Source organism: Trichechus manatus, unplaced genomic scaffold (genome assembly GCF_000243295.1).
Source record: "Trichechus manatus latirostris isolate Lorelei unplaced genomic scaffold, TriManLat1.0 scaffold00008, whole genome shotgun sequence".
Taxonomy (NCBI): domain Eukaryota; kingdom Metazoa; phylum Chordata; class Mammalia; order Sirenia; family Trichechidae; genus Trichechus; species Trichechus manatus.
The window spans coordinates 27,163,461-27,186,042 of record NW_004443944.1 but is presented as its reverse complement, the minus strand read 5'-3'; the positions used below and the strand labels follow the sequence as shown (position 1 = coordinate 27,186,042).

Genomic DNA, 22,582 nt, shown 5'->3' with positions numbered 1-22,582 from the left:
TCTGTTTTTCTTCAGTGAGCATGTATTATTTATGCAGTTAAAAAAAGGCATTTAGCTTCTTGAATGAAACAGGAATTTCATAAATAAAAATAAATTACTATTAGTTTGTAGGCAAAAACTAAACCTCCTCTGGTAATTATTCCTTGAATACAGTTATAACTTTTCCTAAATGCAAAATCTGAACACACATATCAACATTAAAGAAAATATATATAGTAGATTTTCCCTAAGAATCTAAAAAATGTTTTAACTACACTCAGTAAGCAACTCAAATGGATAAGCTTTTTCTACACCTTTAACTCAGGCATGCTTTAGGTATAAAAATTTAACTTTTCAAACTAATTTTCCTATCATCAATAGTTTTAAAGTAGCGCAGATAACTAAATTATGCCAATAAACATAACAGTAGCATTAGTCTTAAATCTGGGCACTACTAGTTGCATTCAAGTAGATTCTGATTCATGGCGACCCGATGCGCGCACAGTAGAACTGCACTCCACAGGGTTTTCAAGGCTGTGACTTTTCGCAAGCAGAATACCATGGCTTTCTTCCAAGGCGCCCCTGGGTGGGTTCGAACCACCAACTTTTCAGTTAGTAGTCGAGAGCTTAAACTATTTGTGCCACCCAGGGACACGCTGGACACTAGGTAATATTAAATGTTAAATGTGATGATGTAGCTCAGTAGCTGTGACCTCTATGTTTTATAAAAGGTTAATAAATAGTACTAGCAGAAAAAAAGGGGAGGTAAGCAAGATTCAGCCACCTTGAATTAGCTCAAATTTGGGGAAGGAGCACAATCAGTTATTAAAACATCATTAGTTAAGACTTAACCAAAATCAAATTTAAACCTTTTCTTTTTTCCTATGACATTTTTGTTCTTCAACATGCATCTATTTAATAGTTACAATTTTCATTTATAAATATGGAAAATTTCAAGTTAAGCACTTAGTTCCAGGTTACATTTGCAAGTCAGTGATGGAAAAACTGAAGTTGTGAGATTGGCTTAAATTGTTGATACTCTCATCCTCTCCATTTTGTCCTTGATTCTACCCAAAAGGAATATATATTTTCATGACACTTCTGGAAATATTTTCCACATATCACAACAGGTTGTTTCTTCAGCACTATGATGAATACAATGTTTATGTGAGGTACATCATAACAGAACTTTGTTTTCATCTCACCTTATAAAAATAAAACGGTTGCAAATTGAGAACTTCAATGATCCAGGGAAAAGTACGAGGTGAGCTATAAGCAAAGAGCACAATTTCCAAACAACAGGCCATCAAGGAACGATGAAATATATCCTGTTCTAAAAGAACCTTAGGGAAGAAAAAGACTACAGTTTACTATTTCCCAGCAATTTTAGTTTTTGTCATTCTATGAAGAAGACTACAGAAACAAGATAAAATAACTTCTGTGAATTATGCTGTACTAAATCACCAAAGATAAAAATTAAAGTTCTCAAACTAGTAAAGAGTTTTTTGTATAACATCTGATCTTGCTCAGTGGTAGATCTTAAGTTTAAATGATGTGTACACAACAAAATGCTTTGAAATGTGAACAAATAATAGTCAATATTTCCATCAAGAGAAAAGCATTATGACTGGTTCTTTTTTAATGACAGTCAATTGTTTGTCAGTGTTTAAGAGTTTATTAATCAAAACACTAGAATGGAAGGTGTTACAGATTAAACTGTGTCCCTAAAACTTTATGTTGAAGTCCTAACCTCTGTACCTGCAAATATGACCCTCTTTGGAAATAGGAGTTTTGTTAGCTAATGAGATTACTGTGAAGACAATGACATTGGTAACTTTAAAGTAAAAGAATGGAAAAAGGTATACCAGGCAAACATTAATCAAAAGAATGCAGGAGTGGCTGTAGTACCATCAGATAAAGTAGACTTCAGAAAAAAAATTACCAGGGACAGAGAGTGACATTACATAATGATAAAAGAGTCAATCCAACAATGGAATATCATTCAGCCATAAAGAGAAATGAAGTTCTGATATACACTACAACATGGATGAATCCTGAAAATATTATGCTAAGTGAAATAAGCCAGAAACAAAACAGCAAATATTGTATGATTGCACTTATATGAAATATCTAGAATAGGCAAATGCATAGAGACAGAAAGGAGATTAGTGGTTACCAAGGGCTTTGGGGAGGAGGGATAGGGAGTTATTGCTTAATGGGTTTAGGATATCTGTTTGGGGTAATGAAAAAGTTTTAGAAATAAATAGTGGCGGTGGTTGTACAAAAAAAATGGGGGAGGGTAGGAGTCAATTCACCAAGAAGACATGTCAATTCACCAAAAAGACATAACAATCCTAAATGTGTATGTACCAAACAGCAGAGCTATAAAATATGTGGGAAAAGAAAAAACAAAACAAAACAAAAAAACCCAGAGAGAACTGAAAGGCCAAACAGACAAATCCACCATTATATCTGGAGACTTCAATACTCTTCTCTTAATTGATTAAACAACTAGACAAAGAATCAGCAAGGATTTAGAAAAACTCAATACCACCATCAACCAACAGGACCTAACTGACATTTATAGAACATGCCACCCAATCAATAACAGTAGAATATACATTATTTTTAAGTGCCCACAGGACATTTACCAAGATAAACCATATGCTGGGCTATAAAACAAATGTCAACAAATTTAAAAGAATTAAAACCATATAGGGTGTCTTATAAAATTACAGAGACAGAAAAAACATTAGTGGCCAAGGGGAGCGTAACTATAAACGGGCAGCAGGAGGGAAATCTTTGTGTTGACAGAACAGTCGTGCATATTTTTTTTTTTTTTTTAAATAATATTTGATTTTGTCAGGAAATTAGGTTCCCATTTAACAATAACTACACAAATTGTTCAGCGACATTGGTTACATTTTTCACAATGTGTTAACATTCTCATGAGAATTTCCTTCTGGATGTTTTGCTTCCAGTAATCTGGTTTCCCTGTCCTCTTATCCTTTCATCTTTGCTTTAGAGTAACTGTTGACCATTTGGTCTCATACAGATGATTTTCTTAACATGCATAGTACTCACTGGTAATATTCTTTATTTTATGAGCCAACCTGTTATTTAGCTAAAAGGTGACCTACAGGTGTAGTTTTGGTTCAAGGTTTATGGAGTATCTCAGGGTGATAGTCTCAAAGAGAGAATAGTTCTGTATCTTGATTTTGGTGGTGGTTATGCTCATTTGCACATGTGATACAACAGAATAGAGGTACACACAAACATTGTTCCAATGTCAATTTCCTGGCTTTGATATTGTACTATGTAAAATGTAACCATTGGAAGGAAGTGGGTAAGCGGTACACAGGACCTCTCTGTACTATTTTTTGCAACTTTCTGTGAATCTATAATCTATAATTATTTCAAAACAAAAAGTTTAAAAAATTTAACACCCCCACCCTCCTTCTCAGGAACCTATGGCAGCATATGCTCCATCACAGTGTTAGGTTAAACCATGAAAGAGTAAGACATGGGAACCAAGAAAAAGGGGAACCAACTAGAAGAGAGATGAAGAAAATCTCCAGGTTGAAAACAAACAAATTCCATTACGATAGTTATGCAGCAGCCCTAAACATCAACCTGTTTCTTACTGGAATAGAAAGTCAGAAGATTCAGAGTGGCTGGGGAGAGGGAGGAAACTGACAGATTATAGGACAGGTTTAACTCCGTACAAAAATTATTTTATGTAGCTATTGGAGAGTATACCTATTGGTCAGACTTGGTCAGATATTCAAAGAAAACGAAGTGATTTTTTAAAAAACCTACTGTCATTTTATAATCTAAAACTCCTAGGAGGTATGAGTGAATACCTTAATTATCAGTTGGCTGAATAGTTGGGGGCACTCATTATTAGCTACCTGGAAATGAAGGACTAAAAACGAACCTGAAGGGAAAGGCCAGTAATAACGTACCAAAGATGAGTTTTACATATTTCACATTTCTGCCTAGAAATGGTTGGCTCTGGGATATGCCAAAGACAACTAAGGTCAACTAATATGTCATCTTTGTCATGTCTGCCATAGACTGCTGACCCCCACAATGCACTGTAGAGCCTCACAAAACACTGCTTCTAGGCTTAGGACTTTCACACCTTGCCAGTGTCTGGGAGAGTAGATTTACTTACTGACATGTCCATTCCATGAAGTCTTCGTGTTTCCTGAACCATTACAGTCTCTAACATTTTGTAATACAAAATTTCTGCCAGTTTTAGTCTGTTTACAGCAAAGTCTGTAGAGGAAATAAAGGGAAAACATTACCAACGAAATTTAGTTGTTAAGGACTGAAGAACAAACTGGTAATAACATTAAATCTGATTCAATAAGAATAACATGTAAGGAAAAAACCTGATTATAATTTCTACTATTTGGAGGTGACAATCTACTTTCAATGCTGTGTGTCAACTTTTTATTTCTCTTCTTACCTATGTGAGATCCTGGCTGGTCATCCGTTGATTGAGTATAGTGTTGGCAAAAAGACTCTCCTATTCCTTTCACCATTTTTGTAATGTTTTCCATAGGATTACGCATACAAGACCTACAAAATAGAAGAGTAACCTAATTACCAGAAAAAAACCCAGACTACCAACATTTCTTTTCTTTTTACCCCTAAATTTCTTCTTTTTAAGAATTAGTTTTATTTTTAGTGGACACAGTTCTACTCTGCATTGTAAACTCAGATGTGTAAATGATAAAATGTGTGACTTAAGCCCTACAACCAAGTCTACAGCCTTTAAATGAAGTCATTTAGCATATTGTTTTGGAACTTCAACATTAGAAAAGTTAATGTCCTCTATGTCATGCTTCTATTTATATGATATTCTAGAAAAGGCAAAAATATAGACAGAAAACATATCAGTAGTTGCCAGAGGCTGGGGGAGGGACTGAGTACTAAGGGAAACAAACTTTTCTGGGTGATAGAACTGTTCTATGTCTCAATTGTGGTAGCTGTTACACAATTGTATGCATTTGTCAAATCTCATACAATTGTATGCTGAACAGGATGACTCCTATTGTATATAAATTATGCCTCAATAAACCCCATTTAAGAGAACTATATCAGAAAGATGATGTGGCCAACACACACACACACACACACACACACACCCATACTCCCCCACCCCACACACACACCCCCAGCTGCTCCTTGGAAACCCAGTTCTACTCTGTCCTATAGGGTCACTATGAGTCAGAAATGACTCAATGGCAATGGTTTTTTTGGGACAATAAACTTCATCAAGGCCAAAAGAATAACTGAAATAAAAAATCTAGCACTTAAAAGAGAGATTTCTGGCAATGAGTAATTATATTAGTAACTTTGTTATCTTTCTATTCTTCAAACATAGAATACAGCTGTTTATTCAAAATTGACAAACAAATCCAAGACTGTGAGAATGAAAGTGATCTGCCCAAAATCAAATAACTACTGCAGGGTTCAGGAATCCGAATCCCACACTCAAACAGACCAGTATTACTGCAGAGAGGTATGTAACGGACATGGCAAAAACACTTTATGTTCTTATCAAGTTCTTTTCCATTTAAAGCTGTGACTCTTGAGTTACATTTTCTTCCAAGTAGGTTGTCTTTTGCATTGTTTCCTTCCTTTCTTTTTTTTTTGCTATAAAACCTTTGCATAGTTTTCTTGCCATATCTTTTCACCTTGTTCATACTTAAGTGGGCAGTTCAGCACAAACTTATTTACTCAAATGCTATGAAGGTAAATCTCCATCACAGTCCTCCTCCTTTACCTGTAACCTGCTTATTTTCTGAGCTATGTCTGAGGTTAGGGATTGTTCTGGCTACTTTTCTGTAGCCTGAAGATTTGGGGAGTAGGAGGTGAGCTCAGCGGGTACTGTGTTCAGCCTCTGCTGGAGGACCAGGGCTTTGCTTTCTTTTTTGGGATTTGGTTAAATATACCCCATTCCAGGGTTCCGTAAACCTACTCAGGAATATCTTCTAGTTTTGTAAATATCTCTCCCCAAGTCAGCATGAAACCTTGGAAAATGGCAAGGCCTGGCAGTTTTTCCTAATTTTGCTGAGATTCTGGTGCTGTTACATAGGGACTTTCACTTAAAGAGGTTTCTGTGAATTTTTACCATCTGCCTACTCATTCTATTTGTTTCTCTCTAAATCTGTGGTATTAATGAGCATTCTCCAGACTCTATCAACATACCCTTCTTTCCTCAGTACTGCTTTTTGGGGATGAGCATACCAAAATCATCCATTTCCTTTCCTGACCACCACTCTGGAAATTTATGGCATGAGATCATATCCCTCTCCTCATTTGGTTACCAATGGCAAATATTTTGTTAGTTTTTACTATTCTTTTATTTCATTCCAACAAAACCAAACCCATTGCCATCAAGTCAATTCCAACTCAAAGAGATCCTACAGGACAGAGAAGAACTGCCCCAAAGCGTTTCCAAGGCTGTAAATCTTTACTGAGGCAGACTGCCACATCTCTCTCCTGTGGAGAGGGCTGGTGGGTTTCGAACCCCCAACCTTCTGGTTAGCAGCCCAGTGCTTTAACCACTGTGCCAGCAGGGCATTATCTTATTTCACTAGGTGTTAGAAAAACAGGTTATCTGATCTGACTTCATTCTATCATATTTCTCAGGAAACAAGCCTCCTTTTTTGAAACAACTATATAAAATTCCATTTTATGGCTGTACCATCAATATATAATCAGTTCCCCAATTTGATAGATACTTAGACTGAACCTATTTAAAGTTAATACGAAAATAAAAATATTAACGCATAACTCAGAGGTAGTTACAAGAATGGAATGTTTGAACTAAATGATCTTTAAGATGTATTTAAACTTAAGAGTCTATAATCCTATGAAATCCTATAAATGTGTAACATTTATACACAACCTTCAGTAGGTACTTCTGGCTTGTTTTAGGTTAACACACTTTGCGACTGAAATGTTATAGTAAAACTTGCCAGACATATTCACCATCTCAAGAACTTTGAAAATACTGAGAATAGAATGGAATACAGAATCTACTTTAAAGGTGAAGGCCAGAAAAATAAACAGTATTGTACTAACTCAAAAATATTTATAAGTTGTTGACTTGGAGCATTTTTCAGTCCGGCCACAATACCCTGTAACCTGCTCACACTCTGCGTTGCTGAAGCAACAGGAGTAATGACTGCTTCTTTTTCTCGTAAATATCGCCGTCCTGTTAGAGGGGTAGAAGGTGCAAATGTTCTTTTCTGTCAGAAAAGAAAAATCTGTCAGAACAAATGCTAACTTCCCCTTATTATGTGTTTTATTCAGTACCTATACCATATTCTTCATTCATATTTAGTGATAGGTTACTTTTTCCTCTCCTCTGGTTACTTGGCAAATTTTTAGCAATATGATGCCAATTTAACATTCTTACATTTAAATAACACTTACTTTCCCAAAGTACTTTCTATCTATAATCTCATCTTCACAACACTCTTTTGAAATATACAAAAAAAAAAACAAAAACCAAACCCACTGCCGTCAAGTCCGACTCATAGCAACCCTATAGGACAGAGCAGAACTGCCCCATGGGGTTTCCAAAGAGTGGCTGGTGGACTCAAACTGTCGACCTTTTGGTTAGCAGCTCAACACTTAACACCTGCACCACCAGGGCCCCTTTGAAATATACGGCATGCATATTTTCATTTCACATATGAGGAAACAGGCACAGATTAAGTTATAAAAAACAAAAAAATAAAAAAAATAAAAAAAACCTGTTTAAGCTGAACAAAGTTAATGGCAGAGTTTGGACTAAAACTTAGGTTTTCTACTTTCTAGACCAGTGAATTTTCCATCAGACCTCATTCTCCAACCCAATTCACAAATAAACACAGAATTAAGCCTTGGCCATTAATAATCAAGTCCAGAGTTATAAGGCTGAGGGTAGGAAAGACTATACAGTAGTTATCATGGGTAGGAAAGCAAACTAAATTTTAAAGTAATAGATCAGAGGCTAAGTTGCTAAAAAGAAAGAATGGTAAGAAAAGCATAAATTCTTTATGTCAAGCAATTAGGCTAGAAAAAGAAATAAAGGGCATCCAAACTGGTAGGGAAGAAGTCAAAGTATCTCTATTAGCAAATGATATGATCTTATACACAGAAAACCCCAAAAGAATCCACAAGAAAACTACTAGAAGATTTCAGCAAAGTTTCAGGATACGAGATAAACACACAAAAATCAGTTGGATTCCTTTACACCAAAAAAGAAAACTCAAAGAGGAAATTGCCAAATCAATACCATTTACAACAGACCCCAAGAAGATAAAATACTTAGGAATAAATCTAACCAGAGACATAAAAGATCTATACAATGAAAACTACAAGACACTACCGCAAGAAACCAAAACAACTGCATAAGTGGAAAAACATACCTTGCCCACAGATAGGAAGACTCAACATTGTGAAAATGTCAATTCTACCCAAAGTGATGTACAGATACAATGCAATCCCGATCCAAATTCCATTGGCATTTTTTAATGAGATGGAGAAACAAACCACCAGCTTCATATGAAAAGGCAAGAGGCCCCAAAAAAGTAAAACATTACTCAAGAAGAAGAACGAACGAAGTGGGAGGCCTCACACTACCTTATTTTAGAACCTATTATACCACCACAAAACAGCCCGGTATTGGTACAACAACAGATACATAGACCAATGGAACAGAATTGAGAATTCAGACATAAATTCATCCACCTATGAGCAGCTGATATTTGAGAAAGGCCCAAAGTCCGTTAACTGGGGAAAAGACGGTCTCTTTAACAAATGGTGCTGCCATAACTGGATATCCATCTGCAAAAAACTGAAGCAAGACCCATACCTCACACCATGCAGAGAAACTAACTCAAAATGGATCAAAGACCTAAATATAAAAGTGAAAATGATAAAGATCACGGAAGAAAAAATAGGGACAACGCTAGAGCCCTAATACATGGCATAAACACAATATGAACCTTAAGCAACAATGCACAAGCACCAGAAAAGAGACCAGATAAATGGCAGCTCCTAAAAATCAAACACTTATGCTCATCAAAAGACTTCACCAAAAGAGTAAAAGACAACCTACAGACTGGGAAAAAATTTTTGGCTATGACAAATCCAATCAGTGTCTAATCTCTAAAATCTACAAGATACTGCAAAACCTCAGCAACAAAAAGACAAATAACCCAATTAAAAAGTGGGCAAAGGATATGAACAGGCACTTCACCAAAGAAGATATTCAGGTGGCTAACAGACACATGAAGAAATGCTCACGATCATTAGTCATTAGAGAAATGCAGATCAAAACTACAACGAGATATCCTCTCACCCCAGCAAGGCTGGCATTAAGTAAAAAACATAAAATAATAAATGCTGGAGAGGTTATAGAGAGACCGAAACACTTATACACTGTCGTTGGGATGTACAATGGTACAACCCCTTTGGAAATCGATTTGGAGCTTCCGTAAAAAGCTAGAAGTACCATACGATCCAGCTATCCCACTCCTTGGAACATATCCCAGATAAATAAGAGCCATCACACGAATAGATATATGCACACCCATGTTCATCACTGCAGCACTGTTCACAATAGCAAAAAGATGGAAACAACCTAGGTGCCCATCAACAGACGAATGGATAAACAAATTTTGGTTTATCCACACAATGGAATACTACACAACGATAAAGAACAACGATGAAGCCGTGAAGCATCCTATAACATGGAGGAAGCTGGACGTCATTATGCTGAGTGACTTTAGTCAGTCACAGAAGAATAAATATTGTATAAGACCACTATTATAAGATCTCAAGAAAAGGTTTAAACACAGAAGAAAACATTCTTTGATGGTTACGAGGGTGGGGAGGGAGGGTGAGGGTTATTTACTAACCAGATAGTAGATAAGAATTATCTTAGGTGAAGGGAAGGACAGCACTCACTACAGGGGATGTCAGCACAACTGGACTAAATCAAAGCTAAGAAGCTTCCTGAATACAATCAAACACTTTGAGAGACAGAGTAGCAGAGGTAGAGGTCTGGGGACCATGCTTTCAGGGGACATCTAGGTCAACTGGCGTAACAAAGCTTATTAAGAAAATGTTCTGCATCCTACTTTGGTGATTGGTGTCTGGGGTCTTAAAAGCTTGCAAGCAGCCATCTAAGATGCATCAATTGGTCCCAACCACCTGAAGTAAAGGAGAATGAAGAACACCAAAGACACAAGGGAAGTATTAGCCCAAGAGAAAGAAAGGGCCACGTAAACCAGAGACTTCATCAGCCTGAGACCAGCAGAACTAGACGGTGCCCGACTACCACCAATGACCACCCTGACAGGGAACACAACAGAAAGTCACTGATGGAGCAGCAGAAAGGTGGGGTGCAGAACTCAAATTCTATTAAGAAGACCACACTTAATCACCTGAGACTGGAGGTACCCTGGAAAGCATGGCCTCTGGATTCTCTATCAGCCCAGAACTAAAACAATTTCCAAAGCCAACTCTTCAGACAGCGGTTGGACTGGACTGTGGGAAATAAAGTGATACTCGTGAGGAGTATGCCTCTTAGCTCAAGTAGATACAGGAGACTAAATGGGCAGCTTCTTTCTGGAGGTGAGATGGGGAGGCAGAGAGGCTTAGAAGCTGGTTGAATGGACATGGGGAATCAGGGGTGGAAAGGAGCAGTGTGCTGTCACAGTATGGGGAGAGCAGTTAGAGTCACATAACAATGTATGTACAAATTTTTGTATGGGCAAAAATAGAAAATTAAAAAAAAATTATGTCAAAAGATACACAATCAAAAAAGTCATGCATGTTGTGGAAACTGTATTAAAAAAAAATGAATAATAGCAAGAAACCAGTAAAAATATTGATGCCATAGTTTAAAAAATTACCTTTTAAGGCTTCAATGGGAAATATGAATTAGTAGGAGAAACTCAAGATTTAACTTGAAAGATGCTTCTGCTGTTAGTAGTATCACACAGAAAGAGAAAGATCATTCAAGACTGAGGCCAGGCTAGGTTATATTACTTTTTCAAAGTGTTGTTGAAGGTTACACTCCACACTAGCCCGTGCTGTCAGTTTCCCCGATGGAGTGTCACCAGTGAACTTTCGAGGAGTTCCAATTTCTTCTTCTGCATCTGCTCCCAAAAAGATTCTCTCATCAAAATCACCAACAGTTAGAACATACTCTTCATACTCCTTGTTCACTGCTTTGCTGCAAAGAGAATTATTTTAAGCTGTTAGGATAAAACTAAGTTACACAATGGATTCATCTTGACTTGAAGATAGATTTAGAATCCACAGCCTGGGAAAACTGACTTGTCTTATAGAGAAGTTTTTATTAACTCTGCCCCTCTGATAATACCAGAGGTGCCAATTTGATTATGGACATTCTTAATATTCATATACACAGCAGTAAATTATTTTGAAAAGTAAGCAAAAAAATATATATCAGAAAACTAGCTGAATCTAATTAAGAGAAAGAAAATTACAGATGATCAGTGCGGAAACAATGGTGGCTTTGAAATATGTGCATTCTGAATTTGCTAACATTTGATTAATGAAAGAATGTAAACCCAAATGCAGAAGTCATTGAGATAGTTTATGAGTTTCTCAGGAAAGAAGTTGTGTTAAATGTACTTAGAGCCTATAAGACTATCAGACAATGCCACTAAAGCAGAGGAAACTTGAATTTGGAAGATTTATCCTGATAAAATGTTTCACTTAACAAATTTCAACAAATCATTATTGACAACCTATAATATGCCAGGATACAAGATAAACATACAAAAATCAGTTGGATTCCTTTACACCAATGCTAGACACTGACCTATTATCAGTAAAACTGGAAAGGTCCAGGAGGCATTCTCCTTTTAAAATCTGGGAAGAAAAAGTCATTTTAGGACATCACATAATATAATTAAGCACAGTAACACAAAGAAAAACAAAAAAATTACCTGAATTTTCACATTGGTATTTGCTATAATACATGTGTGCACATGTGCACACATACAGCACACAAACACACACAAAACAGAATTAATAAATGGTTCTTTCAGACTAGTGAAACCTATTTAGCATGCAAATAAAATATTGAAAAGACATGTAAAGTCAAGTTCTGAAAACTGAGGTTAGTCTATAGCAAAAAAAAACAAAACAAAAAACCAAACCCACTGCCATGGAGTCAATTCCGGCTCATAGCGACCCTACAGGACAGGGTAGAACTGCTCCACAGGGTTTCCAAGGAGCAGCTGGTGGATTGAAACTGCGAACCTTTTGGTTAGCAGCCAAACTCTTCACCACTGTGCCACCAGGTTTCCTGGCCTATAGCAGTGGTTTCCAAATTTCAGTGGCATAAGGATCACTTACAGAACGTGTTAAGAAAGCAGAAAGATGGCCCTCACCAGCAATGACTGAGTCAGCAGGCCTGAGCTGAGGCAGCATTTTTAACAAACTCCCCCAAGGGATTCTGATGCAAGTTGTTATTATTAAACATTGATCTGCAAAGAAGGGTAACTAACATTTACTGAATTATTATTATGTGTCAGACAAGCAAAGGATTCAGAGAGAATGTAGCTACTCTCTTTGGTAAGAGAGAAAAACTACACTATCAATATTTGCTGTAAACCCACAGTATACTGAGATTACCAGACATCAGGGGTTGCATATTCAAATGTCTTCAGGGGCCAGGGGTCAACATACATAAAAGAAGAGAGCAGAAAGTACACTTCCCATCCTAAAAGAGGTGACCATAATTTAGCCTGCCAACAGTTACCCATGTAGAAATTCCTAGTATTGCCATATCTTCTGATTTTTAAAAGATTTTCATATAATAGGTCTTGATATTTTATATTTTTTAAATGAACAAAATAAAAGTAAATATCCTAGGCAGGGCAAAGAAAACATCTGTGGCCTATTGGCAGGAGGACCGTTGTCCAAACCAGGATACTTCTGGGAGTAAGAGGAAATGCTATTAATTATTATGCCAAGACAATAGGCAAAAACCAGATAATCCAGGTAAACAGGGCTATACCCAGGGGCCACTAGTATGCTGACTCTGTAGAACATAACAGACATAATTCCTGGGTTCCTTTAAAAGTTTACTTTGTTGGAGATGTTCACCACAGAGATAAGGAGCCATGAAATGCATATTTGAGGAAAGAGGGGACGAAACACAAAAGTTTATATAAGAGAGGAAGCCAGTTTGGGAAGATTTCATGCTTAAAGAAAAATCTCCTAACTTTCTAGCAAAAAGGGAACCACAGTGATGACCAAATCTAAACCCCTCCTTGTACCAAAGTGAAAACCCAAGGCCTAGCTGGATTAAATGGCTCAACGCTGGGGAAACAAGAAATCAAGACCCAAATTAACATGCCAATTCATAAATACAGAAACAGTTAAGTTTATTATTGAGGAAAAAAACCTCCAGAATGAATGCAGGTAGCCTGCAGGTGATGACAAACTTATAGTGGACTTTCTATGGAATTAAAGCCACCATTGTTATATGTCATCCTACTTTTAGTAAAGAGTCAGCAGTTATTCAATTTGTGTCAGTAGTTACATTAAACTTACTCTTAGGTCCTGTTTTTCCTAATTCTTCATCAGGCTTACTCTGATGTTCTGTTCTTTCTAATTCTTTGTTAGTGCCTCCTACAGTTGCCCCTGATACAGTTGCATTTGTTTGACAGTACCTATGGTTGGTAACATTCTTCAGTTTTTTTCAGTAAGGTTAGATTAAGCTCAGTTAATCAAATCATACAAGATCATAGGACAAATCGGCATCACAACTGAGAATGAGACATGGGAATCATGCCCTTGAGTACTGTAATATTGATAACTTGCTTAAAACATTGTTTTTTCCTTTGAGACTGCTGCTGACCCCTAAAACATCTCAGTCATTTAATTATGAGGACAGTACCTTCCTATCAAAGAGTTTTGAAATGTATGGCTTAAAGTAGTGCTCCTTTATTCCTTTTGCTTCTACCAGAAGTCCGTCATGCAGTTCACACAGTTCAGCAATGATGCAGGGAGGCTCTTCAGAAGCCCTAAAGTCAGCAGTATGGAAATCAGGTGGTAAACCTAGTTTCACAGGGTATGAAGAGATGCAGAGGGGAAAAACAGCATGATCAACTTTTAAAACTCTTTTTCCAAAAACTGATAATCAGTTTTCAAGTATAAATAAGATCTTACCTTTAAATGATGGATTTAGCAAGTCTCTCCTATTTGGGCATATAATGGCATTGGCAAAAATGAGATCCAAGCAGCACAGAAGTAAATGGTAAGAGTTTACTAAATCATCCCCAATCATATGAAAGTTCCCTTCAAGGAAAAAAAAGACAAAAACCAGAAATCACTCCTGCCAAATAGCACCAAGCTTCCACAGAAGAAATGTAAAACCAAAGTGTCAGCTTACCTTTTGTGTAAACAAAGAGCGTCCAGCAGAAATCAAAGAGATCCTTAACACTGCAAGGAATCCTTCTAAAAGGGGGAAAAAAAATATACATTTTGCCTTTCTGATTAGCTTGCTAAATATCATTTCAAGTTTTTTATTTAAAATTGAAACAGCAAATATAAATAGTAAAATCAAATCACACATACAGTTCCATTCACTAAGGACAGACAAAATATGGCTCAACAAATGAATGAACCTTTCCAATCTGCATAAAATAATCAGAACATAGGAAAATAGGTATTACCCTAGATTTTCAAATATGGATAATCGTACATGGATTTAAAAAGATATATAAGTTCTTTGCAGAAGGATACTTCTGGTAAAAAGCAGACTTTTAAAAAAGCAAACTTTCTTAAAAAGTCTGTACCATAATCTGTATGAAACTACATAAAAATTAAGGGTCTCACCTCTGCTTCCTGCTTCGTGGTAACTTTGGTGGCTCTTCATATGGATTTTGAAATATATCTAAAAAAATTGGCTCAAATTTTTTGAAAATTACAGTAGATACCTCAAAGTTTCTCTCTAGCCTTTCTATACGTTCACGAAATTCCTGTGGCAGGTTTGACATGTCCATCCACTTCTTCATTTTACTAAAAAACTGAATTAAACTAAAAAAAAAAAAAAACCCAGAAAACAAAGTAACTTTAAAATTAGTCCATAGAAAAGGGATTCAATTAAAAGAAAACATTCTATTTGTGACTAAGAATCTTTAAAAAAAAGCCTGACATTATATAAACCCCACTCCCAAGTGCTATAAAATTATTTTGGTCCCCATGATCACCAAGGGGATGTAGATTTTGAATTAAACGTCATCACATAAAGTGTCTCCTGTGATGCAGTGAGAGCAGCAACCTACTTCTTTTATTCTCTACAGCACCTAGACAATGCTCTGCGTAGGAATTACGAAGTAAATGCTTGCTAACAGATTGATGGGTTCACAACATTAATTTAAGAAAAACAGAAGGTTCCCAAATGCTGGGTTTGGGAAGTTGATCACAAAGCACCAGACTGTCAGAAGTTAGGAGTAAAATTCAGCATTTGAGTCCCAACATGAGGCTCCACCATTAAAACTAAACTAAGAAGGTAGTACATACCCAGAAAATCACTTAATAGATTATTACTCCACCTTTCTGGCTTATTCATTTGTGAGTATATTCTTAAATTCCCATGCTAGTGTGGTCTTGGGGGAAAAAAAGCTCACTTTATTCAGTGTCTAGCACTATATATAGACTGATACTTGTAATTTTTTAAAAAGATGATAGAAGGCATCATCAGCTAATTACCTATAGGTTTTCAAACTCCTGACATGCTGTTTGAAATCTGAGAATCTAAGAGTCCGTTTAAAAGATTCTTATTGATAGTAGCAAAAAAATTTTAGATTACCAAATATTTTTTTGGCTCACGATCCCCAATAAAGGATTTTTTTTGGCGCGCGGGGGTGGGGGGAATGCTCAGCACATGAAACCCTTTCCTTTGTTCGAGTGCCTTCCACTTGATAGATCAGCTTCACTGAAAATTATGAGGAAGGAAAATAATCTGTGATCCTCGATCAGATGCATCTGCTTGGGATTTTGAATCTAGAGGAGCAACAGCACTATTCAATGGTGATTTTTCTAGCACTATCATTTCTTTTACATTTATTAGGTGACAGTCTAGCAAGAAAGAGCTTTCCCTTCTCCCTTATTTATTATCAGTATAGATCATATTCAATGTGCTATATTCCATTACTGTTCCTACTAATTGTCCCAAATTAGGCTACTAATGAGAGCATTTTCAAGCTAGCTCCTATGTCCCTTGCACATGTCCCCAGCATGTTTTTGAACACTTCCTTAATTTCTGGCATAATAAGCTGATCTAGGCTCATGAGGGAAAACATCCTTGCCCCAGCTTTGGAAATCAGTTATTTCTCCAAGGAGTCCTGGTGTGTGGGGAATGGTACTTAGAAACCAAGATCTGGGTAGTTCATTGCTACTGAGGTTTCACTCCTTTTAGGCCATTTCCCTCTTGATAGACATTTAGGTTGTTTCCAGCTTTTTGCTATAACAAAAAAAATTTTTTTGTAGTGAATATTATTCTACATGAAAAATTTGTAACAAAAGGAATACTCACTGCTACATATTAGAATTCCAGCTTTTGTCTCTCTGTCTTTTTTTAAACAGTGCTTTGTTTCTAATGGCTTTTCCTACAATGGGATTTTATCACTATATCAAAGAACATCCACTCCACTGTAGTATAACCATGTTAAATTGCATTAGTTTAAAACTCAGCCAGCAATTTATCCTCTCCAATAACTCTGTCCTCATATCTAAATAAAAATCACAATCTCATTTCAAATTATTTATGTTAATGAATAACAACTGATAAAAGCGCTGTCATTTTTGTTCTGGGGCCTGACAAATAAATGTTTTACACAGGAAAAGCCTTTTCAGTGCCACAAAAACCAGATTAAAGAAACACTCCAAAGTATATACAGCCTTAAAAGCAAATAATTCCTCAACTTTTTCTCTCTTTATTATGCTAGAAAGATAAACTCATACTGAATGTAGTAATAGAAGGGAATGGTAGAATGAATAATTTTTGAAAACTTATCATGCATGTAAAGAACTTGTTAAGGCAACTGCCAAAAAAGCATGGGTTTTATTCATAGTTAAATTAAAAAAAAATATATATATATATATGTGTGTATATACATACATATAAAATAGCTGGGTTTCAGAAATGGCACAGAAGCTCAATATCAGAAAAACAAGAGGTTGTATGTTAGGCAGCAGTGCCTTTAGTGTCTCTGGAGGCAGTTTCCAGAGCTTAAGAAGTCTATAGAACGTATGCAAAAGGAAATGTTCCGAAGTATAGGGTAGGGACAGCAGATATGTGGCACATGTCTCAACAGCAGTATGCTACTGAATTTTATAAGCACAGGAAAGATAAAAAGAAAATTACTTTGTAACAAATTAGCATCAGCAATGTTCTAATTAAAAAGTATGAAAAATAGTTTTTCATAAACTAAATTTTCATTCAGGCTTTATTATAATATGAAAATAATTACTGAAAGAATAATAGTCATCTTGATTTAAATCACAAGTTAATGAAAAATTGTTATGTGGAAAAATTACTTCTTAATACTTAAAATAATGAAACTCACACAATTTTCTTTATTAAAATGAATTAAAAATTCAAATTGTGCAACAGATACAAGTTTTTAATATTACACTTAATAAAAAAACAAATTTTTACATGATATATAGATTTTTTAAGTTAGAAGTTGCTTTGGTATTAACATTTTTTGTAAACCAAATTATAAATACAGTTTAAAACAGAGACATACTAATAATATATCGTGTGCAGATGCATATATAACATAGCATGGACTTGGTAGTCAAACTGTATGCCTGAATACTAGATCTGCCACTTATAGGTATATAACCTCAGGGAAGTGACTAAATTTCCTCATGTCTAAAATAGGATTTACTTCGTGGGATTACTATGAGGATTAAACAAATAAAGACATTCCCAACACTTAGCACATGGTAAGTGCCTGGAATACAAATAAGTACTCCATAAAAATCTGTTACTTTTGTAAGTGTATCTATAATCTAAGAATCCCTGGTGGTGCAGTGGTTGAACTTGGCTGCTAACCGAAAGGTTGGTGGTTGGAACCCACCAGCAGCTTCAAGGGAGAAAGATGTGACAGTCTGCTTTCTTAAAGATTACAGCCCTGGAAACCCACAGGGCAGTTCCACTCTGTCCTACAGGGTTACTATGAGTTGGAATCGACTCAACAGTAACGGATATCTATAATCTATGCTTATATATTACTTTCCAATATAATTTATTAACAATGTGATGAGCATTTTTTCATGTCTGTATGTATCTACATAACCACTGCTGTCTAGTTGATTCCAACTCATAGCAACCCAAGAGAGACCTGAGAGGACAGAGCAGAACTGCCCTATTGGCTTTCCAAGGCTGTAATCTTTAAGGAAGCAGACAGACACATATTTCTCTTGCAGACTGGCTGGTGGGTTCAAACTGCTGACCCTTCAGTTAGCAGCCCAGCGTTTAACCACTGTGCCACCAGGGCTCCTTAAATCTCTACATAATCATTTAAAATTTACATTCAAAGTCAAAAATTTGAAAACTGCCCAAAATATTATGAATCAAATCAAATAACATCACTTGCAATTCTTTTTTATTTATCTTAACGAACATGTTGATGCTGGTCAACTGCTCTTTTCACAACTAAGAGTCTAATACTTAAAAACATGTTTTTTGAGGTGAAGGTAATTTGAGAATATCAATCTACATTTAAAAAAACACATATCCTTTGACCCATCACTACATTTTTAGGAATTTATCCAAAATACATATTTACAATGATGTTTACTTGTCTGTAATCACAAAGGAATGGATATAATCTAAATGTCTATTGATAAGGGGCTAGCTAAATATACAAAACATCCTTGTATCCTAAAATATCCAAGAGTGATTAAAAAAATTAATGATGTAGAGCTACCTATGTTGATATGTAACCATTTCCAGAATATAAAGTAAGAAAAATATACATAGTATGACCACATTTATGTTAAAAAGGAAAAAAACAGATAGATGTACGTATGTTTATAAATAAGAAGAAACTGTTAATACTGGTTAATTCTGGGAAATGGAAAAAGGAGGAGATACCTTTCTACTTTCAGCACTTCTGTATTATTTGAAATTTTTATCATGAGAATGTATTGCTCTAAAAATTTTAAGTTATAATTTTTTTTGTTCCATTTCCTCAACAAGGATCTTTAAAATTTTATATGGTCTGCAACGAGAAACACTGACAGAAAAAGATCAGACTGTTTTATACTACAATGGATATGATTTTGCTCAATTAAAAAAATTAACCCTATCAATCTTAATTATACTTTTATCATCAATGATAAAAATTGATATCTATTAAAAGTATTTTTTTTAATTATCTTGACTTTATTATATTTCCATTCATAGAAACAAAATTGTTCTGAGATTTTTTTTTTTTTTAATTTAGTATGAACTAAAACCTATTTGCTATCTCTTGATAAAGCTTTAAAGTTTCTTGTCTTCTATTCTGGAAACCCAGGAATGCACAATGGCCTCAGATAGTTTTGTCCCACGTGAAAAACCCACAAACAAAAAACATCAGCACCTAGGCAAATCTGGATCACTCCATTTCTTCTGTTTCCTATCTAGGCAAAGAGTTCCATCCAGTTGAGACTAGAGCAAATAAAAGCTAAAGGTAAGACCTACAGACTGCTTAGCTGTTACAAGGGAAAAGATATTTACTATATAGTAGAGAAACAGGACACTTTAATCAGATGATCAAAATTAACGTTACCAATGACAGGCAGATGGATATCATGTGCCTCCAGATGTGATACCCTAAGGACACATATCACTTATGTAGTTTTCCATCTGAGGATGTATAACCTACATCTAATCATAAGGAGATATCAGACAAGTCCAAAATGAGGAACAATGTATTAAAAAGAGGGGTGAGGTGGTTGTAGACTATATTCTTCAAAAATGTCAATGACATAAAAAACAAAGATGTGACGAAAAAATCTGGAAACAGAGAGTGATGATGGTTACACAACATGGTAAACGTAATTAATGTCACTGAATTGTACGTGTAAAAACAGTTGAAATGGCAAATATTTTGTTATATATATTTTGCCACTAAAAAAAAAAAAAAAAAAAAGACAAAGGCTATGAAAATGATCCTGATTAAAGAAGACTAAAGAGATATGACATGTGAATGCAATACCTGATCCTACATTGGAAAATGTACACAAAGAAAAAAAAATGCCATAAAGGACATTATTGGATTAACTGACAAAACTGGAATATAGACAGTAGATTAAATTACTGAATCAAGTTAAATTTGCTGACGTTAATAACTGTACTGTATTTATTTAAGGAAATATACATTGAAATATTTAGGAGTAAAGGACTAGAATGCATGCTACATACTTTGAAATGGCTGAAGAAAAAATATTATTTTAGAGAAAAAGATAAAATGATAAAGCAAATGGATTAATAATGTTAATACTAGGTGAATCTTGGTAAAGGGTAGATGGGCGTTCTTTCTACTTTTCTTATTTCCTCAACTTTTCTGTAAGCTTGAAATTATTTCCAAATAAATAAAATTTTACTGTGTTTTAGGTGAAAGTTTACAGCGTAAATTAGTTTCGCATTCAAAAATTTATACACAAATTGTTTTATGACATTGATTGCAATCCCCGCAATGTATCAGCACTCTTCCCCTTTCTCTTTCCCCCCTGGAATCTCCTTGTCCATTTGTCTAGTTCTCCTGTCCCTTCCTGCCTTCTCGTCTTTCCTTCTGGGCAGGTGTTGCCCATCTGGTCTTGACTGATCTAAGCAGCACATTCTTCACCTGTGTTGTTGTTCGTTTTATAAGCCTGTCTGAACTTTGGCTGAAAGGTGGACTTCGGGGGGTGGCTTCAGTTCTGAGTTAGTAGGGTGTCAGGGGCCATAGTCTCGAGGGTTTCTCCAGTCTCTGTCAAACCAGTAAGTCTGGTCTTTTTTTGTGAATTTGAATTTTGTTCTACATTTTTCTCCTGCTCTGTCTGGGATCCTCTATTGTGGTCCGTCAGAGTAGTTGGTGGTGGTAGCTGGGCACCATCTATTTCTTCTGGGCTCAGGCTCGTGGAGGCTGTGGTTCATGTGGTCCATTAGTCCCTGGGACCAATATTTTCCTTGTGTCTCTGGTTTTCGTCATTCTCTTTTGCTCTGAATGTGGTGGGACCAATATATGTATTTTAGATGGCTGCTTACGAGCTTTTAAGACCCCAGACGCTACTCACCAAAGTAGGATGTAGAACATTTTCTTTATGAACTATGTTATGCCAACTGACCTAGATGTCCCCCAAGACCATGGTTCCCAGCCCTCAGCCCCAGTAACTCGGTCCCTCAGAGGTGTTTGGATGGGTCTAGGAAGCGCCTATGACTTTGCCTTGGTCAAGTTGTGCCGACTTCCCCTATTATTGTGTGTCATCCTTCCTTCACCAAAGCTATTAACCCTTGTCTACTATCTAGTTAGTGATTTATCTCCTCACCCCTTATAACCATCAATGGTTGTTTTTTTCTGTGTGTAAATCTTTTCTTGGATTTTTATAATAGTGGTCTCATACAGTATTTGTCCTTTTGTGATTGATTTATTTCACTCAGTATAATGTCCTCCAGATTTATCCATGCTGTGAAATGTTTCATGGATTCATCGTCGTTATCGTTGCATAGTATTCCACTGTGTGTATGTACTATAGTCTATTCATTCATCTACTGATGGGTGCTTAGGTTGTGTCCATCTTTTTGCTATTGTGAATAATACTGCAATGAACATGGGTGTGCATATGTCTATTTGCGTAATGGCTCTTATTTCTCTAGGATATATTCCTAGTAGTGGGATTGCTGAATCATACAGCATTTCTATTTCTAGCTTTTTAAGGAGGTGCCATATCATTTTCCATAGTGGTTGTAACATTTTACATTCCTGCCAGCAGTGTGTAAGAGTGCTAATCTCCCCACAACCTCTCCAACACTTGTTATTTTCTGCTTTTTCGATCCGTGCCAGTAATGTTGGGGTGAGATGGTATCTCATTGTGGTTTTGATTTGCATTTCTCTAATGGCTAATAATCGCAAGCACTTCCTTTGTTAGCCATCTGAATGTCTTCTTTGGTGAAGTATCTGTTCACATCCTTCGCCCATTTTTAAAATGGATTATTTGTCTTTTTGTTGTTGAGGTGTTGAAGTATTGTATAGATTTTAGAGATTAAACCCTTGTTGGATATGTCATAGCCAAAATTTTTTTCCCAGTCTGTAGGTTCTCTTTTCACTCTTTTGGTGAAGTCTTTTGATGGGCAAAAGTGTTTAATTTTTAGGAGCTCCCAGTTACCTGGTTTATCTTCTGGTGTTTGTGCATTGTTAGTTACGGTTTGTATTGTATTTATGCCACATACTAGGACCCCTAGCTAAAAATATTTTTTTAATGAAAAAAATATAGCTAAAAAAGATTTAGCACAGAGTCCTCTGATTAAAGCCAGAATTTGAGGAAAAGAGGCAGAGGAAGAATA

The 22,582-nt window shown here is 35.9% G+C and overlaps 1 protein-coding gene across 4 annotated transcripts in view; it reads right to left on the bottom strand.

Annotated features, from left to right (window-relative positions):
• Positions 1-22,582, bottom strand: part of RBL1 (RB transcriptional corepressor like 1) — a 63,484-nt gene that overhangs the window by 36,873 nt on the left and 4,029 nt on the right. For 2 of the 4 annotated variants that reach the window (XM_004370367.2, XM_023724811.1), the window contains exons 3-12: positions 14,875-15,075; positions 14,429-14,493; positions 14,206-14,334; positions 13,934-14,094; positions 11,846-11,895; positions 11,044-11,230; positions 7,081-7,247; positions 4,454-4,566; positions 4,157-4,260; positions 1,185-1,322 (exon numbers count right to left, since the gene is read on the bottom strand). In XM_004370367.2, the coding sequence (XP_004370424.1) occupies positions 1,185-1,322; positions 4,157-4,260; positions 4,454-4,566; positions 7,081-7,247; positions 11,044-11,230; positions 11,846-11,895; positions 13,934-14,094; positions 14,206-14,334; positions 14,429-14,493; positions 14,875-15,075 (1,315 nt within the window). The other 2 variants (XM_023724814.1, XM_023724817.1) reach the window with 2 other exon arrangements.